General features: G+C 41.7%; 2 protein-coding genes across 3 annotated transcripts in view; one reads left to right on the top strand and one right to left on the bottom strand.

Moving 5' to 3' along the window:
* Positions 1 to 1,716: 1,716 nt before the first annotated feature.
* Positions 1,717 to 12,728, top strand: PPP1R17 (protein phosphatase 1 regulatory subunit 17; the record flags this gene model as incomplete). The annotated part of the gene is made up of 4 exons (XM_080339160.1): positions 1,717 to 1,798; positions 3,610 to 3,762; positions 5,822 to 5,983; positions 12,649 to 12,728. 4 exons carry the CDS (start codon positions 1,717 to 1,719, stop codon positions 12,726 to 12,728), a joined length of 477 nt encoding a protein of 158 aa, XP_080195286.1.
* Positions 12,729 to 20,793: 8,065 nt separating this feature from the next.
* Positions 20,794 to 27,240, bottom strand: part of PDE1C (phosphodiesterase 1C) — a gene marked incomplete at both ends in the record, with an annotated part of 333,766 nt that continues 327,319 nt past the window's right edge. For both annotated transcript variants that reach the window (XM_080338651.1, XM_080338652.1), the window contains one exon: positions 20,794 to 20,963. In XM_080338651.1, the coding sequence (XP_080194777.1) occupies positions 20,794 to 20,963 (170 nt within the window). The remainder of the gene's footprint in view (positions 20,964 to 27,240) is intronic.

Raw genomic sequence — 27,240 nt, 5'->3', positions numbered from 1 at the left:
TTCCAAGTGGAAGATTATTTTTTTCTGTAAATGCAAGCAAAGTCTCCAGGCAGTAAAACTCTTTAGTACAGATGGAGGCTGGACAGGGACAGCTCTGCAGTGAACAGCAGGAGGTCAAAGCCCTTATCCACGCCTGATTCAGTAAAGTATTTATAAATTCATAGAATTTTACAATTTTTTTTTGTGAATTTTGAATACTGAAGAGTATAGGAGTTAATCCCGTATGAACTTTATGAGTCAGTGTTCCTGACCTTTATTACTGTCTGCCAGTGTTGCTTCGATTACTTTGAAGTCCCTGGAGTTTTTCCATCCCCTGAAGAATTAGCTCAGTGCATGATTATAAGTGTGACCTTTCATATTTTGTTTGGCAAATATTTATGTGACTGGATTTTGCTTGAGGATTAATTGTTCTTTTATAGATGCAAGTTTAGTCATAGAAATGAGGTTAACTCCCCTACTGTTCTGTTTCTTGTTAACAACCACTGCAATTTACAGATAAATAAGTAATTACCTCCAGCAAGATTAAAACAAACAACCACAGTACAGTTTTCTATTTTCCTATCCACCTTTCAACTGTTTTTCTCCAGCTGCCTTTTCTTTCTCCTTTCTCTTTATTTACATTTTCTTCTCCACCTCCCCTATATTTCTCTGTTTTTCCCAATTCCTCCTTTCTTTTACTATTCATGTTGTCTCATGTTGTGGTTTGTTTTTCTTTTTTTATCTTCCTCATTGCCTTCCTCTTCCCTATGAGGCAGTCACAGTCTGTTCTTGTTCCCCAAAAACGGAGAACAGAGGTTATAAGAGACTACAACAGCTGTTGCTGGCTGAGGGGAGATATCCAGATTGCTCAGACCCCCCCTTCAGGTTGAAGTTTTTTCCTTTAATATTGCTGTGTCATTCTGAAAGGTTTCTGTTAAACAATCAGCAGTAAAAAAGGGTATAATTTCCTTCTTCCTGTGATGGCCCCAGGGTGACAGAGCTTGGGGGATGCTGGGGGAGCTCAGGTATTATGCTGGGCTCCAGGACCACCTGCAGTGGTGAATAAAGGGGAATAAAACCAGCCAAAACAGCAATCCAGTGAGGCCTACAGAGCACGGGCACTTAAACACCTTTGTGAAACAGGCACCCACATCCTTACCGAGGTGATAACTCCACTTCATGCTGGCTTGGGCACCTGTGGGCACTGGCGACCTTTCAGCACTCATACCTGGGTATTCAGTGATACCCAAGCTCTCTTAGAAGAACTGGACTTGTAAGACTGACTCAACAGCATTCATAATTAAAGCTGTATTATATGATAAACACCAAATATGAGCCTTAGTTTACAGCTGAGAAAAAATGGAGCAGAAAACCAGAACAAAACATTCTATTTCCCAGCATTTATATAGTGTATGTGATAGCACTTTCTGTATGATCAAAGTCTGTATTCTTCTGCAGAGCCAATGCATTTCCCGTGCTAGTGTGGGTTATTTACAGGAAGGTAGGTGGAAAAGATGGGGTATTGCGTGTGTAACCAAGGCAGTGAATAAATGCATCTCTTAGCATGTGTGAGCAAAATCAGGCCAGTGACTGCCTGACAGAGAGCAGCTGGAAGACAAGAATTTCTCATGATATGGCTAGCAAGTGGATATGTAACACCAATATGTCTTTTTTATGTCATGCTGCCATTTTTTTTGTGTGTGTAGTAGTTTCAAAGGTGGGGAAAAACCCGTTTTGATGATGTCAACAGAATGTGTTCAGCCACTTGATATCCCAGAAGACAGACTGGACAAGCGAGATTCACACTGTAACCATTTAGGTAAGTGTTATTAGATGATGTCATTGCAGTAATTAGAGAGATGATGTTTTCACGGCGTCAGGTCCTGTCCAGTGTCCATTTTTCCCCTCAAGGAAAACAACTGAGCCCTCATGAAACCCAATAGATTGCACCTTCTGCTGACACTTCTGATGCCAGATGGAAAGGCAGAGTATTTTTCCCACATATAAATATTAGCTGAAGCTCTAGAGCAAAATTTAAGAGGAGAAAGGAAAGAGTCACTCTTCTTTTCCCTGGTAGAAAAAGTAGTTTCTTTGTTTATACCACAATAAACTGGAAGCTAGGATATAGCTGAACCTTCCCTAAACATTTTTCCACGTACAATTTCAGTAAAATATTTCAAACACTTCTTTTTCCTCCACTGGGGTGACTTTCTAAATACTTTTTCTCCTTCATTGTCAACCTGTTTCATCTCTTGAACCTCTTTCATACATCACTTTTTCACTGAGAGTACCAGAGGCATCTTTGCTCCAATACACTCCTAAATACCAGACTTCATACTTGATAGATGCTATTTCTGCATATTCATGGTCTTTGCCTCTGCTTCAAATGCTATTACTTCACTCCTGCCTTGCAAAATTGTCATGAAGATTTAGCAACCCAGAAACAAAAATCCATTTATTTGTTGTTACCCTTGTGATGACAATAACGAAACACAAATGCAATTTCACTTGCTTGTCAAAAAGAAAAAAAAGTCTTACTGCAGGCAGGCACAATTTTATAAACTTTGTTTTGTTTACCTAGTCTGCAAGGAAGATAATCTAGTTCTGCCTCTGCCACAAGGCATTTCCAGCCAAGGGCATCACTTCTACAATTGCTGGCATACCAAACATAATTGTTCCATAAAATTACTTATTTAAATAAGTACAGAGCACATACCATCCTGCAGTCAGGAAACTGAGGTAGTAGAAGGTTAAATGAGCTCATTGGGGCCATGCAGAAAGCCTGTGAGGGCCAGCAATCTTCCAGGCACTTCACCTGGGGGTTGTCTTTCCCATGTTTACTTGCAGGCTTGCAGACATATGGCTGCCTCAAAGGGACTGACAGAGCCTGGAACAAAGTCCTGTTATACCCAAGCCTGAAGTCAGGGGCTGGGTGGGGGTAGGGGACGCTGCTGAAGCCAAACAAGAAGCTATTAAGAAATTGAAGCATTGGTTTGCATGATGATACTAATGACAGGCTAAAATAAATATTTTCTGCTTGCATAAGCACCCAGAAATGCAGATCCTTATAGAAAAAACATCCTGATCATCTGAGTCAAGGCTTGTTTCGAGAGAAAACCAAAAATCTGTTGTAATGTTATGTAAATCAAAAGAGAATACCTTCTGCTCAGCGGCCCTGGAAATAAAGCGAGCTCTTGAAAGGAACAATATACTGGCTCAGTTTACCAATACCTCAGGCTGAACCAACATGTATAAATCTTTCCTTCACAGAAATGCCCTTGTAACTCTTGAAAACAGCCCGCGTGGTTAGTGCTGGATGAAACAGGGGTGGCCATGGAACCTCTGTACTTGAGGGTGCAGCCTTCCTTATGCCATGGAACACACAGCTGCCCACAGCCCTCACCCTCTGCTTTATGTCTACCACCTCCAAAGCAGAAGTACCACCTAAGTCACTTGACTCCCACGTAGTATGGCACAGAGGCCTTTTGTACTGACTGTTTAAGAGATGTTTATCCACGGACATTTTAATCTATTTGAATGAAAGAAGTATTATTCAAGCTTTTCTTTTCACCATCTGGTTTATTATTTCCCTTCAGTTTCAGTATGTATCCATTTTTTTTTTTCCCCCAGAGGATCTTTCAGAGCAGCTGATTAAGAGCTGTGACCTCAAAAAGAAACCAAGAAAAGGTAAAACCATCCAGGCTTCCCAAAACACTGAACAGGAGCAAAAAAAGCCAAGGAGAAAAGACACACCGGCTTTACACACCCCACCACCCCTAACAGGTGAGAAATACGTATCTTGACTTTGAAATCCCAGTTCAGCTGAGGGGCTTGAATCTGCGCAAAGGTCCAGAGACCTTCATTCACTTATGTGCCCTTGGAGGTGGGCAAGAACACAGGTCCACACCATGTGCACCTGGGAAGGCAGGCAAACAGAGAGGCCAAATTTCTCAAAGGCATTCCCCGTTAGATGAAGGATTTTCTCACAGGGTCTGGGAATACCAAGGTGAGTGGATACGTGTTCCTGAAACACATGTTCCCTTGGAGCTTGTAGTCTTAATGCCTTTACATGAATAATTATGTGTGCTTGTCTGTACCTGCCGAGAGTTCAGAGAAGGGCAACAAAGCTGGTGAAGAGTCTAGAGCACAAGTCAGATGAGGAGCAGCTGAGGGAGCTGGGGCTGTTTAGCCTGGAGAGGAGGAGGCTGAGGGAAGACCTGATCACTGTCTACAACTACCTGAAAGGAGGTTGTAGCATGGAGGGTGTTGGTCTCTTCTCCCAAGTAGCAAGTGATAGGATGAGAGGAAATGGCCTCAAGTTGCGCCAAGGCAGGTTTAGATTGGATATTAGGAAAAAAGATCTTCACAAAAAGAGTTGTGACACACTGGAACAGGGTTTCCAGGGAAGTGGTGGGGTCACCATCCCTGGAGGTGTTTAAAAGGTGTGTAGATGAGGTTCTTAGGGGTACGGTTTAGTGTCTGAGTTAGGTTAATGGTTGGACTCAGTGATCTTGAGGGTCTCTTCCAACCAAAATGATTCTGTGATTCTGTGCTAGATGCCCAGATTAGATCTGGTCCAAAATCAAAGATGATCCAGCTCAGCCCCTGCACTTTCTCGTGTGATTTGTACCCAGCACTGAAGGGGAGGCTGAACAGGAGTAAGGCTGGGGGGAGATGGGAGAGGGACATGAGTCAGCTGCGGGTTGCTCCTCCTAGAAATCACAGGGCTCTTGAGTTTATGGGGACTCTGGCAAAAGGCTGGTGTTTTGGGAAGCCAGAAACCACTGAAGAAACACAGGGCTCCTTGTAGGATGCTCCCTGCTGCTGTGCATCTACAGAACTCTGAGGTTCAAGAGCCAAATGCCACCAACCTGGGGAAGGGAAGAATGAGCAGGCGACTGCCACTGAAACCTGACGATCTTCCAAGACCATCAGCGGGAATAAATGTTTGTCACTTCTCTCTGCTAACAAGCACTCCTTGTTGCGCTCTCTGGGGAGAGAGCTGTGCTCTTTTATCTGCTGCATTTAGTTCTTCCCTTGCTGTATATACACAGAGGAGTTAGCCTGTAACTACTTGCATGGTCCCCTGCGTACTCGCAAAAATTCACCAAGTCAAAAACGAACAGCTGGGATTTTCCAGTGTTTGTAATCCAGATATGGATGTTTAACTTCATTCACCTCTCACATGTATCTGCCCCTCAGCAATTCTCTTTTAAGGAAGAGCAGCTCAGAGGCTGGAGAGGTGCATTTTGTGCCCACAGTAGCCATATAATAAAAAAAAGCAGAGTTTCACTAGTTTAAATAGGCCATTTCTGTGTGGTCAAAATGCTCACATGCAGAAGATTGAATACCTGTATGATTAAACTACTTTGACAAGATGTCTAAGTTTCTGGAATAGAAGACTGCACACATCTTTACCATGATTTCTGATGGGCTGCAGTTTAGTCCATTAAGTACAACTAGAAACCAGGTGGCCCGATAACATCATTGTCTAAAGCCTGTAGGATATAGACTTGGAGATATATACCACTGTAGAACCTGAAGAGTAGGTACACCGTGCAGAACTGATCATACACTCATGCAGCCTTACTTCAGAGTAGTCATTGGGAAAATTACACAGGTGCAAATTTCTTCCATGTGAACAAGGCTAAAGTGCTTGGGTCTTTTCTTTTTTCTTTTTTTTTCTTTTCTTTCCTTCTTTTCTTTTCTTTTCTTTTCTTTTCTTTTCTTTTCTTTTCTTTTCTTTTCTTTTCTTTTCTTTTCTTTTCTTTTCTTTTTTCTTTTCTTTTTTTTCTTTTCTTTTTTCTTTTCTTTTCTTTTCTTTTTTTTTTCTTACCTACAGACATACTTTCAGACTTTTCTGATAACCTGCTGAAAAGATATGGTATCACAGAGAAGCCACAGAGAGAGAGAGTAAGTCCAGGCTCTCAGATCACCGGACTGGAGCAGAAAAAGCCCAGGAGAAAAGATACACCTGCAATACACATTCCACCCTTGATAATAGGTAAGAAACTTAGGTAAAGGTGCTCCGAAGAGGAAGCAAAATGTGGCTACTGTCAGAGGTATGCTTAGGAGGAGGCTTGAAGGAGGTTGTTCTGCCCAGTGTACTTAGCAGTTCCTGCTGAACTGGACCTACTTGGTCAAGGTATATAATACCAGTTGTGGCTCATGGAAAGTCTTTTCCTTATTCCCTACTCATGCTTTTGGGATAGAAGGGAAGGGGATGTAAGAGAAGACACAAAGTCACTTGATTATCTCTTGGAAACATGATCCTACTTTTGTGAAGGGCCAACTACTACCCTGCTTTTCAAACTGAGCACATACAAAGTTTTAGGTCATCAGCACTAACATAGCTCACACTGCCTCAACCAACCTGGAGTAAACCTGATCTGATTAACCTCCTCTTAACTCCACAGTCCCTGGCATGCACTGAGAAAACCAAGCTATGATGAATCACTAACAGCACCTTAAAGACAGTTCTGTGCTTCTGGCATAATATGCAGTGCAGCAGCTAATTTTCTTGGTGATCATATGAAGTGAGCCAGCCATGTTTTGGTCCGAAGACCCTTTGTTTGTTGAGTTTCCTATATTCCTCTACCACAGAAGAGCCTCAATCCATCAATACTTCTGAACATCTTGGAAGATGTGAAGCACTGTATAAATGTTAGTTACTAGCGCTAGCTAAAGATGCAGGAAATAGTGCAAGTTTGCATGCTATGCTCTGGCCCTTTCCAGATCATGGGATGGAACAAAAAATGAACAAAGGAACGAATGAATGAAAAAGAAACAAACAGTGAGGCACACTAGATTAAGAGGTCTTGAGACAGATACATTGTTGCTATGTGACTAAGCAACACTAGCTCAGTACCTCAAGGGCCTGAGCTTCCACCTTGAATTTCCAGTACACCTAATAATTATAAGGTGTGCAAACAGCCTCATCAATCCAAATAGGCACCTGTATTTGTAGACATCTTTCTTTGTGAATATGAGCCTTCATAACTGACTTAAACACATGTAAGAATTTTTTTCATGTAATCAGTATGGGGCTCTCAAAAGCAGAGAGGAGTATGACTTAAGTTTGCAGGATCACAGCAGCAAACATGGTGAATACTAGTGCCTTGCATATTGATCTGCCTAAGGAAAACACATATTTTATTTGCTCATTGAACTCAATAGTCCCGATGGCTTGCGGCATCAGAGCTGCTGTGAGTCACTGGAAACCTGGTCCAATCATTTGCTGGGGGAAATGAAATTTATCGTTCAACTTCTGAGCCCAACTGCAAATGCTCCACTTCAAAATATTTATTATAGAGCACTGATAATGAACTGCATATATAATTGCTGGAGGAAATTACCTGACATGTCACATGACAAATAAATTAGGTAGGAAACGATTGTACTCTTTTAGGGATCGATTCAGAAACAGATGCAGAGACAAAATTTATCAGACCATTTGTAATAAATATTAGTCTGGTGTATTATCCTTGAAGCCAACCCTTCCTATGGTCCTTGGAGAAAAGATGAGTTTAAAAACACTCCCCCAAAAAGTTACCTTTGGCCATTTGTAGCACTTTTGAGGATGCTGTGTGTCCTTTGCACTTCAGGGTACACACAGAGAAGGAGAATCTGAAAGTGGAACACGTTTGATAGAAATCAAAGGTGAAATATGTGACAGTGGAGCTGAGAGACTTGACTCGTTTGATTTAAATGTAATTGCCAGTTAGGAAGATGTAGCAGAGGTGAATTATTTCCTTGACCTGTCTCAACAACACTGTGGTTGGATTAGCACCTAGTCACTACTTCATGTTTTGACCTTAGATTTAACTAGCTCAAGCAGGCACTTAAGGGAGAAATAAGAATCATTGTAAGGGACTTCACCTCCCGCCTCCCATGAAGACTTCCTCTTTAACCTTTAATAATTTTCAAAGTGAAAAGAAGCTAATACAAGTTACATGGTAACAGAAACATGTTATGATCCCCAAATGATTTGGTCATCAAAAACAAAAATGGAAGACCACAAAAAAGAAAAGCACAGTGACCTTCAAACATGTGACAAAATTCAAACTGTGTGCATTTGCTGTTGTGGAATGATAAAAACTAATGCATTTTTCAGCTATTTGCAATTATACCCCTGATGACAATTTCTTACCTACTGGTGATGCCACCTTCCAGCACTCAGCATGGATTCAGAGCAGCCTGCTAGATGCTGCCTCTCCCTGCAGACAACTTTTCCAGATCGTGTATTCTGGGTGCATTTTCCAATGACTGACCTGTGGCAGACTTCTGTTCGTACAAGGGGCACAGGATGGGTTTGAATGCCTGAAGTTCTTTCCCTCCCTACTCTAAGGATACATATTTCCTTTTCAAGATACATACCAACATGCAGCGTTCAGCTGGTTGGAATTTGCCAGCGGTGGCTCTATGACTTGCTATGAAAAATTGACTCATTGTGGCTGTGGGCTGGTCCAATATTTACTACCTGTTTACTTTCAGGGTTATCCCATCAGGTAGCAGACAGAGCACAAACAAACGGCGCTCTTGCGGAACTGCTGTGCAAAATAGAACCTGAATTATAGACTTGGAGACCTCAGAAGCCCCGGCAGGGCTCTGTGTGCTAAATACATATAGACCAGCCTTTTGGTCCCTGTATCCCTCTTATTGGCACTGCTACTGTAGGCGGCACATTCAGTGCTATGTGTATCCCTTGCGATCTGTTAATGAGGATTGTCCCCATTTCTAACATTTTCCCTTTAGATCCCTCCCAAACACCACTTTCAGATGCCAGTTCAAAAAAACTCCATGTAATTGTTTGTAGTAACAGAGCTTAATTACTAGATTATCTTTTCAAGCAGCTGTCCACACAAATAGCTTTATTGCAAATGTAGATAAAATAGCAGCTGTGTTATCTCTCTCTATTTTGACCAGCTGGTTATGAGCACTCTAGGATGGTTCTTCTCGGGTGGCCAGAAAGATTTTCTATCGCAAATAAAAGCAAGTCAAACAGACCATAACAAGCGATGAAAATTCATATATCTACAGGACGGCACATGATCCAAGTGAGAAGTAGAATCAGATTTACACCTTGCAAACATCCAAGGGAGCTGCTAAATTAGGATCTAAATGTTACTGTCTGCAGGAACCCATGGCTACCTGTTGTCTGCAGAAGGAGACTAAAGAAATCAGTCCTTAGCCAGCTTAAATGTCTAAGCCTGGCCATCACAAAGCTCTCCCCTACAAGCATCTGACTCCTGAATGTATTCAACCTTCGAACTCCTACTGAAGTGGCACAAATAGCATTGTACCATGTGTGTACAAATGAGCCATGAGCAGAGGTCTCCACCAATGGCCAGTTCCCCTTCAGTCAGCCAACACCTTGGCTTTCTGAAGGGGTTAGACCAGGAGGCAAAATATAATCACACTTCTAATGTTTAGGATTTTTTCCTCTCACATGACGGTAAATGATTTGAATCTGATTCAAAGCCCATACCCAGCTCTGGGACACTCTATTGCCATCCCCACTTAGCAATATATTAGATTAACTGAAGTATTTCTGAGAGCACTTCAGGCCCATGGGTTTGAGCAAGAATGCAAACACATCTGTAAATATGGGAACGTGGCTCCTTAGGGTTTCTTAATCAGATCAGAGATAACTAGTAAAACCACAGTTTCAAACCCCGATTCTCCCTCATGCCCTAGAAAATTAGTTAAGGTAGCTCCTTTAGGATAACATCAAGACCTCAGTGAAAAATCTGAGTGATTTAGGAGAAGTATAGCAGTTTAATGCCACCTCTTGCCCTTTTCCAGTGCAAGGGATGTGACTGGAGTACTCCAACACTCTTCCAATCCAGCTGCAGGAGTTGTCTGTAGGCAGTCAAGGGAAATTGGTGCCATCTTGGTGGTTTTCTGATTTACAACCCAGGAGGAGTGGCTTGGATCTACGTGGCATCTGGCAAATGGCTGATTTAATCCAACATCTGCCTCTGTTTGAGCTTCCTAACAGAAGCTCTCATGTCTTTGTGAGCTTTTGAGGTCCTAGTCTCTAGCTAAATATTGCAGGAAGGCTAAGTGATTTACTTAAATGGTAAACAGAGAAAGTCTGACTCACAAATGTTCCTCAACTCCTAGTCCTGCTCCATCCTTTAAACCCAGAATTTCCAAACCACATTCAGTAAAGCACACTTTTCCCACAAGTGATCAATGGCATTATATCAAAAAGAAAAAACCTTTGTGTTACAGAAAAAATTCTTGCCAAGACATCCCATTTGTATCCTCTTTCCACTGTTACGCATTAGAAGTCTGATTTTAAGGCACATGGTTGTCCTTGAGGCTGCTAGTGATCCATGGTCTGGAAAGACCTGCAGCTCTAGGCTACATCCTCCTTGGAGCTCTGAATCCTGAACTCTGCTGGAAACCTTTGGTGTTCATCAGTCACAAAAGTGATTCATTGCTGATGATGCATCATCTTGCTATGGACTGTGGCAAGCGTCTGGCATGCCACTGATGTGGGTCCGGCTAAGAGCCATGGACCTCTGCTTGGCTGCTACCTTCCAGCTGTCTCTAGCATCTGCTCTATAAAGGCTAGTTTGTATGCTATAATCAAGCTATCAGCATCACATAAACTTTTCCTTCATCACTTCATATTTAAAATACGAAATGCTATCACAAAGCACAGCACAGCTTTATTTAGCTGACATTCCTGATTCTGTATTCCTGAATTTATCCAAAAGACAGGTTAGCTCTCATCAAATGACCCATTGTAGCTTCATTGTAGCTTCACACTTTAAGCATAATTTAGTTGCTTTCCTCAATCCTCAAATGCTCCATGAAGAAAAAAATAACAGCAATAAAAACCTCACCCTTCCCTTAAAAACAACAACCACAACAGCAACAACATCAACAACACACCACAAAGACAACAGGGAAAAAAATGGTATTTGCTTAAGTTGTCTATATGAACAGAAGTCTGAGTGGGGAACATTTATATCCATCTCCATAAAATTACATAGTTCTTTGCAGATAACAATGGTAGTTAGTGCTTGAACAAATGGAGTCCTTTGTGTTTCAAAATAGTATTCATTCGTGCCTTTCTGTTTATCTCATGGTCCCTCTGAAGCCAGGTAGTTCACAAGACCTACATATAAATTAAGCAGGAGCTAACCTAAATTAAGGGCAGTATAGGTTACTATTTTCATTAATTCATCCCCTCTTGAAAAGGTTCCAAAGTTGAAGAAAATCTTCCTGTGTGGTATTGCTCTATTTTCAGAGCTCGTCAAGACTGAAAGCCTTCTCTGTGAGAGGGCTTTCGATGCAGAGGGAAGCAAAACAGGTTGGTTTGACAGAACAGCTCAGCTGGTTAGTGCAGACTGAGAGTAAACAGCGGGAGACCAAGTTAGGGACAGATTTCACTGATCTCGACCCAATGGTAACCCTCATCCTGTTTTTAGACTATGTTAACCTTCACACCAAGGAATGTGGCCATAAAATACATCTTACAGGTCATCTGCTCTCTACTGGGAACAGGCAAAACCAACACAATATGTTAAAATAGAGATCAAGAACATTTTCTGTCTAATGCATTGTCCTCTCTTCTCTCAATTTATTTAATTTCTAATAAAGAGAGCAGTTCCAGTAACTGCAATATCTTGGTATTGCATAAAAGCCTCAAGATCTGTAAGGGGTGGACTTACTATTTTAAGTATGGGAGACAGAAAAGAGAGAAAGAGGGACAGAGAGAAGAGGGAAGAGGCAGATACTTGTGGAAGGTATGATCCACAACTTCTCCATATAATAGAGAAGGACTTTGGAATATGGTAGAGAAGGACTTTGGAAGAAGGTAACACTTGTAAATGGAAAGATGCTTCACATAGCATACCTACAGCTGATGAAAAGGTTTCTGGAATCCACACAGTGTGCTCAAACTGTGAAATCAAATTCCTTTCAATATCATGGCATAATGTTCTTCAGTGCTTTCATGATGGGGATGACATCTTGTTTATCTTCTAGGATGGCTAGGCTTGAAAGCTTGTTAAGATCCCAAACCTCATTACTTCGTATACTGGCTCAAAGCCTTCAGTAATATACTGTAGTGTTTTAACATTGACCCTAAAACAGTTGCTTTTGCAATTTATTGGTACTATATCACTTCAATGGGGATGGCACTTGGCATGTGGGCATTCTGAAATTTGTCTCTTTTGGCATCTGCATTTGCAAAATCTAAGTAATATTGCTGTATACATATAGAAAACAAGCAAGCATACACATGTTCACATAAACTGACTGAGTCACAAAGATTAATCAGAGCATTTATTCCATCATGCAAGCTCTTTCCATTTACTACCTTTCCAAACCCTTTTAACAAACAGGTTCCCAGATGAAACTTCAGTGTCTCTTTTCACAGATAGCAGAAATACACTGGTTTTAAGAGTGTCTGATAAATTTAGCTAAAAATGCAGTGATACAGTTCTAGTTTGTTAAATATGAGGGGACTGATGTGCCAAAATAAATGCGAAGTAACTCCCATGATGTTGGAAAACTACATTAGGATCAATAAATTAGAATGGAAAGATTCTTCTTATGCTCATATTTTCTAAAGAAGTAATATTTTAAATCAACTCCTTTACTCTCTTTTTTTTTTTTTTTCTTATGTGTGTGTGTCTTTCCGTTTTTCAGGCACTAAGCTGCTTACAGAAGAAAAGCAAACAGTGATTATGGAAGATGAAGAAAAGGATGGAGACACAATCCCCAGTTAAGATCACAGTGATATTTCCAATAATGCAGTGTAAATAATTCTGGGTCATTCAAAGTGGCAGCACATAGGAAAAACTATTCCTTTCATTTTTATAAATAACAATTTTCTCAAGCATGTACTTGAATTTAAATTATCTTCAAGTGCTTATTTGCATCTCATGAAATCCCAGCAAGCGTCATAGGAAATGATGACAGAAATTTCACTTACTTGTGGGGTTGGAAGGATTCTCTTGGTACACTAAAAACAGCTTCCCAGGATTTTTGTCAATGATGAATCCACCTCAGATCAGAACTATCTTTGTGTGGTGTGGTGATTAGGGTTATCATCAAAGATACCACCAATCCACTGCACCTGGCATGAGAGTCCAGAGCGGTTGGCAGCACAGGGTGGTAAAACATCAACTAATGATCCAAATTGCATTTCTTTCCTTACAATTCACTTAATTCGTCTGGTTTCCTCTGCTGGAATAACACTGACCACAGTGCAAATTCCATGTGCAGAGCTGATGGGATAGAGGGAGAGAGTGGGAGGGCAGGAACCAACTCTGAAATGTTCCCCAGAATGCAAAGCAAACACTTCCGCTGCCTGTATCTGCTCCTAACTTGTATTTGTGAGGAGAAAAAGGCAGATTTACTGTAGTATAAAAACTTACAGCTAAGGACTGTCAACATGGATGCATCAAACAGGACAGAGGGCAGAGCTCTCAGAAGAGAAACATATGGGAAGTGCAGCGCCTGCCTCTTACACCAGGGTAGACTATGGATTTTTTTTCTTTCAAAGGTTTTATTTTTGGGTTGGTGAAAGATAAACTACTCAGATAGTTGATCCTTGTACTCCATACTTTTTTCTTTTGATACCTGCCTTTTAAACTGAGCCCTAGGTTGTCAGTTAGGAGGGGCTGTAACAAAAATCACAGCAGGAGAGTAAAACTTGAGTAAAAGGAGCAGTGTTACTCAATGGCATACGTATGCTGCAAGGTGGAATAGCACCATACGCTTTTTAAAATAGTTTACCTCACTGAATCAATCAAGAACTGTTTTCACAGCCAGCTACAGCCTTCAGCATTTGTACAAACAGAGATGGGTACTTGTAGAATATTATACAAAATAGGTAGAACTGGGTAGTTTTGTGCTTACCTTAATAGCTCTGTGTGCTGGATGGAGCAGCGCTGCCAGCTGGAGCCTTAGGTACATCAGCAGAGGTTAAAGATTATCTAGCCTGGCAGACTGAGTTCAGTTATCTTTTAAAAACCCCTAGGGAGACAGCTGAGGAGCACACTAGTTTGGATTTCATTTGCCACAGTGACTGACCCAGCATCTTTCATGAGAACGCAGCCCATTCTCAGATATTCAGCTTCCAGATGTAATCAACAAGCTTATAATAAATAATCATGTATTAAAGTGTACAAGAAATCGGCTGTATTATTAATGGGATGCCTGATACCTAGGAGCTGTATATTTTTTATCCTGTTAATCTATCAGAGAGATAAGGTCATAGTTAATTCAGTGAAGTGTGTCACGGCAAGTATATGACAAGAAACACGTGTGATTTGAGTCTAGCTTTACCAGTCAAGTTGGTGAATATTTTCAGTGCACAATACAGGAAGAGTGAGGGCGTGGAGTCCTGAAAAGATTCAAATGAACATCAGCAATGGATTATCTATGAAAATGTACGTTTTTAGACACGAAGGCCCGTAGCAACACAAGGCAGGAGCACAAATGGGATGTGACTGACTTCACTGCTCCAAAGAGGATTTGCTTCCAAGCCTGGGGAATGCTGACACAACTTAATGTGAAAAAAAAGCAGCACTCTTTAAGCCTAGCACTGTATTTTCTTCGTCAAAGAGGAGTTATGGTCCCAGTGACATCTCTGATGGCACAGCACCCTAATTTACCATCCCTGTATAGATCAACTCGAAGCCCAGCCATAAAAATGCTGCAACATACATCATTTGCTGCAGTTCATTTAAAATTGCCGGGTAATTCAGCATTTACTGTTTTTCCATCCAGGAGCAACATGATTGACCAAAAATTTTTCACTTCATCAATTAAGTAAATAGGAGTTTTTACAATATTTCTGGGAAGCTACACACTGAATTGTTTCTCAAAGCCTTCACCTGCCTCATTGCACTCACTGAAAGTGTTAAATGTTACTTTACTTGGGAATAAGATACAAGGTTTTTCAAATCAGATAAACACTGTCCCTTACCCCCAAAGCAAGCATTCAGGAGTTGAAGAATTGTGTGTGGACTGCACAGTAGCATGGACGTGGTTTATTTGTGTTATTTATTATCGTTCAAGGCTCTGAACTCCTCCTTTAATACTAGATAGTACTAAAACTGCACAAATTACTTTCCTAGGCAAATGGTTGGAGCCAGTGTGTTCTGGGGCAGAAACGCTTTTGTACCCAGTGTCCGCGAAGGTCCCCCATGGCCATTACAGCAAAATCAGAAGGAAATGGAAAGCACAGAAACAGGTTAAGCACTGTTAATACTGGGATGTTCCAGACTGAAGTCACATTGTCTGCAGATAGGTATTGACTGCCTTAGGGGCTTAGTAGCTGGCTTGCATTCAGATATTTAGCTGGAACTACATCTCACCCCAGAAGTCTGCACTGGGCAGGACAAGCAGTCCAAGGCCTCAGCGGGGTAGAGGGAATTAAGAGCTTCAGTCAGTGAATAGAAGACTGACTGGAGTTGGGAGGTTGTTAGTGGTTAACATTTTTGGAGCGAATTCTCAATTAACCTCTGCCTAGAAAATAAGGGACAAGTCTCCATATACAAAATAATTGGGATAAAGGGATGTAATGGACTTGTAAGTTTCAACTGTGGTCCATAGGTTAAGTGATTTGCCCAGATAAACTGCAGCAGAAACAAATACAAAGCAACATTCATGATACTATTACTAACTCACACTATATTCACAGTAAAGCACCATTTGCACGTGTTGAGTTTAGCAACACTCTCACTGAAATTTTGTCTGGTTGAAATTTTTTCTTACTGATTAATGAATTGATAAACGTATAATGCTTTGACCACTTAAATTAATAGATGTGTTTAGGTACCATAACAGATTATCTTCCTTGATGTCCTATGCCATTCCTCCCTCTTGAAATTATATTTTGTACACATGACATTACAGTATTCTTGCACACAGACAGACTGCCCAGCAATTGCATCTACAAGCAAAAATCAAAAGTGCACATCACTGAAGCACATTAGAAACTTTGGCTTCTCACTTGTATTTAGGTAAGTTCATAAACACAGATTATTCTGTTCCTTACCTCCCTTCGAAAGCCACGGACCTCTTAGAGTGAGGTGGTGGAAACAGAAATACCAGTACTCTGGAAATCTAGTTCTACAAATAGAAAGGGTGAACATCAAAAGCTAGTTTCTACTCCATGATACTGGCTCCTGGTCCTGCAGGAGGAACACACGTCAGTCTGTCAGACCCAGGTGCTGTGAAGGGAAGCTTAATCCATCCTTACACCTGACATCCTGAACAATCCTGAAAAGACACGGACTAGACAGACAGGCAGCAGCAGCAAAATTAGAAAGCATATTCCAGAAATAAAAGAACAGCTTTTGATGGACCATTTGTGGTTATTCATACAGGTGCAATGATCCTGTAAAATGCAAGCAGTGTATTTAAAACTGTGAGACACACCGCCATGAGCTTTGGATTTCTCCAGGCTGTCAGGTCAAGTCTTTTCCAACACTCAAAGTAGGCTTTAGGCCCCCAGGTTGTCATAGGGTCTGAGGCAAAGTTATACCTATCCCAGCTTTCTGAATCTTATCAATATATTAAATGTCTGACGGGAGGGAGTAAAGAAGAGGGAGCCAGGCTCTTGCCAGTGGTACCCACTGATAGGACAACAGGCAGCAGTCACAAACTGAAATGTGTGAAACAGCACTTACACATAAGTAAACAAGTTTTTACTACAGAGAACTGGCACAGATAGCCCAGAGAGGTTGTGCAGTCCCCATCCTTGAAGGTTTTCAAAACCAAACTGTATGTGGTATTGACTAACCTGCTCCAGTGGACCCTATTTAGACTGGCCAGCTCCAGAGTTGCCATGCAGTCTCAGCAATTCTGTGACTATAGCCCAGGATCCATACCAGGGGAGCTGCTCAGCGATGCTTAGCAGGTCTGTGAGAGATCAGGAGAAAAGTCTGGGGTAATGGGAGTAGTACATGCAGAAGGATAGTGAGGGATTGGCCAGAAGGATCTGCTGGCCAGATACTTGAGTAACAGAAGTGAACAACAGACCTCAGCAAGAAGGAGAAAGGAGGAGAGGGACATGGCAGGTCCAGAACAAAATTTGCTTTACAAACCCAATTGTCCACCTCAGGGCCTAATAAAATTGGAAAGGCCCATTTAATCTGCTGAGCCACAACTTCTCCTCCCTCTTCCTCCTCCATCTCTGCTCTGGCTTCTACAGTTGCCCTTAAGGAGGTTGAGCCAATCTTCCTTTCCTGTCCCTGTTTGTGTAGACATAGGAATACACAAAACATAAGGAATGAATACTCAAGTGTCTTTCTATGCCTTACTCACTGCGTATTTTAACATTCAAATGTTTAATCAAGACTTTAATCCTTTTCTAAGAAAATAAACCAACAACTCCCTCTCAAAAAACAGAGCACCGAACTTTCTTTCCATAGCAAAGTAATCCAGTGATTAGAGCAAAGACTTAGTTCACAAATGGACTAAGCAGAAAAAAAGGTTAAATTTGCAAGTGTTGTAATGAGTAATTTATAACAAGTCTAAATGGCATGATAAGTCTGAGATCATACAACTTTCCAAAAGAGAGAGATTACTCAGACTTACTTCTATGCTGGCAGCAAGTGGTTACCTCAGAAATGGTAAATGCAGAAAAAGGTCAAGTGCATTGCAAAGCCAGACTTCCCCCAAATAACACAGATTTAATTTTTTAACTTCACACTTGGAAATTTTCCCTTTGGTATACACTAGGTGTCAGGGTTGGACTGAGAGGATGAGCCCATCCGCTCCATCACACAGCTCTGCACATCAGGCTGGATGCCATCAGCACAATTAGTTTTGCTTGGGAATTATTTTTGTGATGCACCTGATATTTACAAGGAGCAATCTGCACAAATATCCTTTCTCCTCCACTGTGCAACATTTCATTTAGGCCAAAAGCTCCAGGCTTTGAGAGAGGGAAGAGACATTCTGAGATATCTTTCCAATACAAATTAATATCTGCCAGCACTCTTTATCTTCTGCAGCTCCACAAAACAAAACAAATCAAAACAAAACAAATCAAGACCAACCAACCACCCCCTCCCCCCAAAAAAAAAAACCAAAACCCACAACAAACACCAAAGCATACCAAAAAACCAAACAAAAATCAAAACCGAAAAAACCTAAACAAACAAAAAACCCCCCCAAAATAAAAACCTTCTAAACCACCTGGGGGAACAAACACTTTGTAGAGGCCACTCTAGTAGACAGCAACTTGGCACAGCATGGACTTGGCTGGAGAAAAGTGAGAACAAAGTGGAACCTGAACAGAACTACATTAAATTTTAAGGAGCCATATATGGTCCCCATGGCACCTCAGGTAGGTAATTTAATTTCCCTGTGCCTTGACTACACAGCAGTAAATTCAAGATGACAACTTATCTCTGCTTTATGGCGAAGAAGAGAATGCAGACCAGGAGAGTGAAGACAACAATAATTCCCTTTGTGAGATGCTAGTGACAGAAAAACAGTAACCTCAAAAACCTCAGTAATAATGAAAGATAAAAAACCATGAGGTTCCTATTCTGCAAGTGACCAAGTACTGTCCACTTGTTCAGAGAACAGTCAGGTGGGACTCTGTTAGATAAAGAGTTGACCAAAGGTGTCCTAAGGGAAGGAAATGACACAGACAGAAAATGTGTTTGAAAGGATAGTATAATTTTGCATTTCTATACAGCCTATTTGTCTAAAACATTCCAGGGTATTCTATAAGCAAAACACAGTTCTTGGGGAATTCCTAGAGATAAATCACTTTTCATAAGCAGGAGGCTTTAAAGTGCATTCTTCTTTGCATTTGGTTTAGGCAGTGACCAAGCTCAGCTGCCGGAGTCACAAGTTCTGATGGTGGTTGAGGTCTATGCCACAAACATGAAGCACATAGTAAAACAGAGGAAAATAATAAATCTTTGAGACTTTCTTGGAGGAGCCAGTAAAGATTTGCAGTTTTCCATTTTGACAAGGTCCTCCAAAGGCTGTCAAAGTTACTGAGCTGTTGTGGATTGAGAGAAGATTGTAACATATAATCTTGACATGGATAAATAATCAAGTTGTTAAATGAGGGAAAGCGGGGAAAAAAAGTGGGATGAAATGGTCAGCATTCATAATAAAGGAGAATCATCTGCTGTTCAATGTGCTTCTCCAGAAAATGTGATTTGGAAAAGCTGTTGATGGAAGAAGAAAATAAGCAGGGCACAGAAATGAAGGGTTTAAGGTAAAAACTGAGGGAGAAGAAGAAGAAGAAGAAGAAAGAAGAAAGAAGAAGAAAGAAGAAAAAGAAAAAAAGAAAGAAGAAAGAAAATATGAAAGGAGAAAGAAGAAGAAGAAAGAAAAAGATGAAAGAAGAATAGGAAGAAGAAGAAGAAGAAAGAAGAAAGAAGAAGAAAGAAGAAGAAGAAAGAAGAAGAGAGAAGAAGAAAGAGGAAGAAGAAATAATAATAATAGTGAGATAAAGAATAAGAAGAAGGAAGAAAGGAGAAGAAGACGAAGAAGAAGAAAGAAGGAAGAAGAAGAAGAAGAAGAAGGAGAAGAAAGTAGAGAAAGAAAAAAGAAGAAAGAAAATATGAAAGAATGAGAAAGAAGAAGAAAAAAGAAGAAAGAAAAAGATGAAAGAAGAATAGGAAGAAGAAGAAGAAAAAAGAAAAAGAAGTAGTAGTAGTGGAGGAGGAAGCTTACTTCAGTGTAATTGCCAAAACCACCCATTCAGTGTCTGTAAGTGCAGAACAATGCATACAGGGAGAACATTGCAGAACAACGCAGCCCCAACTCCCCAACTTCATATGTCTATTTGGACTATGTATTCTCTAAGAATTATTATAGATAAATCTACAGAAACTACTAGTCAGTGCTCAAGGAGGTTCAAAATGGAAAGTTCAACTTCAAAATCTATTCAGAAAGGCATGGAAGATTAAAAAGAATGTGCCATTACATTATTTTATAGATTTCTTGAGTACAGTGTGCAGTGCTTCCCCTCTCCTTTCAAAAAGAGATTAAAAAAAAATATCGAGAAGAGCAGTGAGGAAGAGAGTATAGCACAAACAGGACAGTGTTCACCAACCTGGAAAGGGAGAGCTGAGGTGGTACATAAATCACGAGGGGCCTGTTTCTCATGGTGTAAAATCTGGGGGTGAGGAGAACTTTTTCAAAGGAGGCATGTTCAGCTGTGATAATTAGGCCCATGGGACATTCTGTGCACCAAAAGTACACACGGTCTCAAACGCAGATTGATTTATGCCACAAAAAGACAATCAGTGTTATTTAACATTCATCAGAGCTTGTGCAAAGCACAATTTTAATGGTGTCTTATTTTTCCAATGAGACAAGTGAGAGGACTTTTTGTACTCTGAGCTTCTACCTTTATCCTCCTGAATACCTATCACACTATGACAAGAGGACATTTATTCTCAGTACAGCTGGGCAAGAAAAAACTTTCCCATGCTGTCTGAAATAGGAGTTATTGTCTTACCTGTGGCAGGTGGAAGGTCACATTGAGAACACCATAAGGAGCTAAATAATCTAGGAAAGCATTGCTTTCCTTAATTTGACAGGAGACAATGGTATACAATTACTTCTTTTAAGGTAAAAGCCCAATATTTCAGTACTAAGTGGATGTATGCTGCAATAATAAGAAGGCTATTGAGAACATTTCTAACAAAATGTCCATAATATTGTTTAGCTAAATCCTACATTTGCTTTTATCTAGAATTGTAGTTGTTGTACAATGCAGTATGGCCTGTGCAACGGTTACATGATGCCCTCTGTCCGCCTGTGAGGAGTGTCACTCGAGAAGATGCCTCTTCATCTCTTCTGCTATTTCTTATTCCAGCTCTGGGAAATATGTTGGATCTTCTTCATCCTTCCCCTCTGGTCAAGCAGCTTAAATCTTGCCAGATTTTCCTCTGATTTTTTGTGGAAGGCTGGGAAATAGTCTCCTGAGCTGTGAGTGGGTCTCCTGAGGTGACGCATCTGAGGTTTGATGGCTGGTGGTGACAAAGCAAGAACATCATTGGTTACCAGGCCTAGAATTCATTTGCTGGTGGTCAAGAAATTAATGCCTCAGAAGCTGTGTCCGTCCCACTTGGCACAGCCTGTCTGTGCAAAGGAGGGTTTCTCAGCCTGAGAGCCAGGACCCTTTTAGGTTAATGGGTAGTTACAGAGGGTTAGGAAAAGGTTCCGGAAAAAAAGAAACATAAAAACATAAATCATTAATATAGATGCAAAACTCTAGAATGAAACACAGACTTTTCCCAAATTGAAATTTGGGCAATTAAGCACTTCAGAATACTTGATCTGGAAATCATGCACTTATTCAGACATCCCAGAAGACTACAGCAACACAGGTGAGTCTGAAAAAACGTTCTGAAGGTTAGGATACAACAGTTTAGACAGAAGATGAAAGTGTTAGAAGTCTAAATGAAGAAGCAACTCCATACTTACCTATCTACATGTACATTTCACTGTTTTCAAAATATAATTTTAAAAGGTCATTTTAAGGCAATAAATACAGATTGAGATCACATTTCCCAGAATTCGGTAATAGATGGATCTGGGTAGTTTTATATAATTTTCCAGTAAATTACAGGCCATTGTGAAAGTCACAAGTGGGCTACATATTAATCTGACTATTCTCAACTTCTTGACTCTATTTGAATCTGTGTCTTGTTTTCTTACATGTCTACATGGCTAAAATGTATTCCTCTTATGCTTAGTTATTATTTGCCAAATAACCAAGTAATAAGTCAATAATGAGCATGATAAGCACTTTAAAAGAAAAGTCACTGCTCTCAGCACGACTTCTAAGAAGTGAAAAAGATTCCCCTCTGTGAGCTAGCTAACATCAAATGCTATAACAGTCACACTCTCATCTTGTTAAATTCCTTGAGTGATTAATTGTACTCTAAAATGTCTTGGGAAACAAAAAAATTATGGCTTTCATAAACTTTGAAAATACACATCCAGATTTATGCACAGTCATAGTCTTTCCTGTTCCCAACTAGACTAGATTGACATTCATTAAAAGCTTGAAAAATATCCAGGTGAGTTACTGTTCTTTGAGGCACATTCACTTTTCAGATTAATTCCATTTTCTGTACTCAGCATGGATTCAGCCAAACTGTCATTGGATTTTCCATTGTTCAGCATAGGAGAATGTTGATTAACTGGAATTTTACTGGAATTGTTGCCAACAGAGATGACTTGGCTAATAGCTTTAAGGGGGATTATCTGGAACACTGACAGTGCTGTTTATCATCCTTATGCAGGAGCTAATAAAGGGGATCTATGGCATTTAATTTCTTCAGGCTTTAGTGATTCAAAGTGATGGAGAAAATACTCTCTTTCAAGACTCTAGAATTCTGTTTCCAGATTTCTCACTGACTTCTTGTGTGGCCTGTAACATTCACCCCAGTGTCTCCACGTGTAAAATGGGAATAGAAATAGACCTCACAAGGTCTTTGTCAGCTTCAATAGATTATGATTCTCAGGAGCATGGAGTGATGTAACTATTACAAGTTTCTAACCTAGATCCTGCTAAGGCATTAATTTCCTTTTTTTTTTTTTTTATTTAATTTAATGCATCTCAGGTTTACCTATAGATACATCAAAGTGGGACAGGATATGAGGGTACCTGCAAACACATTTACAGCAGACCAACTAACAGGTTTCAGACAACAATGCAACTTGTACAATGCTTTTATGAAAGAACAGGAATTGTTCATTTACCCATCCCTCTTGCCCTGCTATGCAGAACACAAAAGCAGCCTACAACACTCCACGCAACTCCGATTAGATAATTACTTAAGGCACTACACCAGAAGCTATTCTTTTGTGTTACCAGTGGTGGATACCCCTATCAGCAGACAGAGCTAATGCATGAGAGACTGGTTTGGAAGGGGAGGCACATATACAGGAGTGCTGGTGAACAAACATGTCAGATTTGTCACAGTTTAAATCATTCATCTGTGAGTCAAGAAACCACAGGATTAACAAATACTGCCAGAAGTTCTGCTGTTTGAACTGACTCTAAGAAGTGCCAGGCATCCACTGTGGGAGGTCAACAAGAGAGCCCAGCAAAACCCAGTTATTTAGTAGATGATCATTTGGAAGTAACAGGCAGACAATGCCAAGAGCTTCAAACTCACGGATAACCTGAGCAGGAGAAAAATGTTTACTGAGGAGTCTGCCCTCAGTTAATCAAGTATGATGGACATTTAATGAAAGCTTGAAGCCAGAAGATGCACCACCATAGCCCACCAAGTTATTGTACACTATAGTCAAAATCTTAGCTAGCATTTTCCTGGTTTCACAGACTTCCCTAGAAATATAGTGATATGCAAGAGTTTTTGCCGTGTTGCAGGAAGAAGGAAACTATTGTTAATGATGCTTACTGACAAAAAAACTATAGAGTCATCTTGAGTATTTAAAACTCAAAAAAGTATTTAAAAAAAGTTCTTAAAGCAACACTCTTGTTACGAAGCAATTCCACTGTGATCAGACAACAGTACAAGACAAGGAAAAACACTAATATTAAACACTAATTTTAAAGCAGGCAGATATATTTATTTTCATTCAAAAGGCACGTGCCTTCCAAAAAGTGATAGAAATGTAATTTTCTTTGATGTCATTGTTACAGTCACTGAACGAAAAGCATGGCTTTTACTCTGGAACACCTAGAGAATAAATCTGCCTGCAGGAAAAGGATCTGGGGACACTGATGGACACCTGGCTGAACATGGACCAGCAGTGTGCCCAGGTGGCCAAAAAAGCCAACAGCATCCTGGCTTGTAGCAGAAATAGTGTGGCAAGTAGGAATAGGGAAGTGATTTTGCCCCTATACTCAGTGCTACTGAGGCCCCACTTCAAATACTTATCAGTTTTGGGCCACTCGTTTTAGAAAAGACATTGAGGTACTAGAGAGAGCGAAGAGGAGGGTGACGAGGTATAGTGAGGGGTCTGGAGCACAAGTCTCATGAGGAGCACTTGAGGGAACTGGAACTGTTTAGCCTGGAGAAAGGGAGACTGAGGAGAGACCTTATTGCTGTCTACAGAAACTTAAAAGTAGGTTCTAGTGTGGCAGGTGTTGGTCACTTCTCGCAAGAAGCAAGTTATAGGACAAGAGAAGATGGCCTCAAGTTTCCACTAGTGAAGGTTCAGATTGGATATTAGGAAACATTTATTTACAGAAAGAGTTGTGAAGCCTCACAGAAGGAAAAAAACAGGATATGTGTCCTTGGGAGCCAACTGGCAGAGGAGGCAGGAGGGACACCCAGAAGATGTGCCCAGTACATGACCACCAAGAGCAGAAATATCCCCCCGGGCCACATGAAAGCAGAACGGATACTAAGCCGTGAATGAAATAACAAAACATAATAAAACATAACATAACACATCGAAAAAAAATAGAATAGAATAGAATAGAATAGAATAGAATAGAATAGAATCGAATCGAATCGAATCGAATCGAATAGAATAGAATAGAATAGAATAGAATAGAATAGAATAGAATAGAATAGAATTAGAATAGAATAAAGTCCAAAAACAATGAGTCATTGCCCCAAGTGCCAGAAAGAAGGCACCTTCGTGTCATTGAACGGGACACGGTCACAGGCAGTAGTGCTACTGGCAGTGAGGCTGGACTGGCAACAAATCCACACTGTATTTTTGCAAAAAAGGGACACAGATAGGTTGGTTATTCCCCTGTCTTGTAGGTACAGGGACTGATTCGGGGCCAGCACCCCAAAGGCTTCCTCCCAAGGGTGCTGGGCCAAGGGGGGCGGGCGGGGCTGCACCCGTGCGGCTCTGTCACCTCCGTGTCACAATGCCAGCACCCGGCAACGCAGCACTCACAATGCCCCAGGCAGGATCAAAGGGAGCAGCCGGGTCCCGTGTCCACTGCCAGAGCCGGCTCGGGGGTAGCCCCAACACATCCCACAGGAAGCACCTGAGGAGCTGCTGGAATCCCAGGGCAGGGGCTGAGGGAGGAAGACCTGGCATGAGGCTGCTGGAGGTTCTCTACTGCAAGACAATCTGCTGCCAGGGCCACCTTCCAAGCTCAGCTCATGGATGGAAATCCTCTTCAGCTGGATAGCAGTGGCAAGATCAAGGCAATTCCTTCTGGAGGCGCACAGCAGAGCTCACCATCCTCATGCCCCACGGAAACAGGCTCAGGAGCCGTAAGAAATAGGAGGCAGATGGGTTGCAAGGGGTTGTAGTGCTATGGAACACCCACTGGTGTCCCACCAGGCACAGGAAGGATTCTTGCCCCCAAGGTCCTAGGCATTTGGGCACTCTCAGAAGTCCGGGAGATGGCTCCAGCTCAACAGAGGATAGCATAGCATAGCATAGCATAGCATAGCATAGCATAGCATAGCATAGCATAGCATAGCATAGCATAGCATAGGTCCTGGGAGGCGTGAGCAGCCTGTGGGACAAGGAGCCGGGTCTGGCTCACATGCTCAGGGAACAGCCGATCGCCAGCACTGGGGTCAGGAAGGAATTTTTTCCCCCGGGGCAGATTGGCCCTGGTCCCCGGGGGTTTTTTGCCTTCCTCTGCAGCATTGAGCATGACCACTTTGCAGAGCTCCTCTGGGCCCTTTTGGCTCGGTTCCTGCCTGCTGCTCAAGCACCAGGAAGATGGCCTCTCGTGCCCTGCAGCTGGGGGGAGGAAGGCTTTTTTTTTCCCCCAGGTGGGACAGCAAGCGTCTCCGGGGGTTTTTTGCCTTCCTCTGCAGCGTTGAGCACGGCCCCTTGCCACGGCTTCTTTGGGCCATTTGGGCTGGGTGCCTGCTGCTCCACGAGCTGGCCCAAAACTTAGCTAGAACAGCCTACCTAAACCAGCATAAAACAACTCACCTAAACCAACCTTAAACACCTGCAAACAACCAACCTTCAAGAACCTACACCAATCTAGCTTCAAAATCTTCACACAACCAGCCATCAACAACCTAAAAAGAACCTTCAACCATCTACAACATACTACCTGAATCCAATGAAATCAACCTCAAGCAACCAACCGAAACCAAAAAAGCAAACAAACAACCTTCAATGACCTCCCAGAACCCAGCTTCAACAACATGAAGCCTCTGAGAAACAGACAACCTACAAACACACAACCAGCCTCAGACAGCACAAAACCACTGAAAACAACAAACCCCAAACAACCTCAAACAAGCTAAGCCAAATGACCAAAAGAACCTCCACCACCAAACGACCACAACCAAACCTACCAAGAAACCCAAACTAAACCACCTATTCCACCTAAACCACCTCAACAACCAGAAACAGTCAACCTACAAACACACAACCAGCATCAGACAGCACAAAACCACTGAAAACAACAAACCCCAAACAACCTCAAACAAGCTAAGCCAAATGACCAAAAGAACCTCCACCACCAAACGACCACAACCAAACCTACCAAGAAACCCAAACTAAGCCACCTATTCCACCTAAACCACCTCAACAACCTCCAACAGCCTACCCTCATCAACTCACCTAACCCAACCTACCTAAAAACAACTAAACCAACCTCAACCAAACCACCTGAACCAACCTCAACACAAACCCTTCAAGCCACCTCAACCATGGAAACCAAACCTCCCTACACCAACCTACCTAAAAACGCAGACATCCACCAACCTACCTAAACTGCCTACTGAAAACAAACAGAAACAAATCAAAACAACCTCAAATAACCCACCTAAACCACCCAACCTCAAATCATCTAAACAACTGCAACCAAACCACCTACACCAACCTCCAGCCAACTACTGAAAACAACCTCAACAAAAACATCTGCACATACCCCACCTCAAACAAACAACGGAAGACAACTTCAACCAAAAATCACCTACATCAAGCCACCTAAACCCACCAGCCTTCAACAACCAGCCTCTCACAACCACCCTCAAAGAAGAACCTGCCTCAAACAAACCACCTCCAACCACCTCAACAACCTCAACCAAGCTACCAAAACCCAAAACATCCCTCCACCAAAACAGCCCCTGCTTGGAAGGGCTCCAGCCTGGCTGCACCAGCCACAGCTGCCACTCGGCACCTCTCCCTGCGGGCAACACAAGCCCCTGGCAGGGACCAGAGCGCTTCTCGTGCATCCCTGCCCAAGAAGCACAGCAGCCAAACAAGCTGTGGAAGGCAAAAGCTCTGCTCGTCATCGCTACGTGTCACGGAGCTCTGGAAAACAACCCACTGTACCAGACCCGTCATCATCATCTTCTCCTTCTTCTTCTTTTGTGCATGGTC

The sequence above is a fragment of the Nesoenas mayeri genome (genome assembly GCF_963082525.1).
Source record: "Nesoenas mayeri genome assembly, chromosome: 2".
Taxonomy (NCBI): Eukaryota; Metazoa; Chordata; class Aves; order Columbiformes; family Columbidae; genus Nesoenas; species Nesoenas mayeri.
The sequence above is the reverse complement of the archived record's forward strand: the minus strand, read 5'-3'. Positions and strand labels throughout refer to the sequence as shown.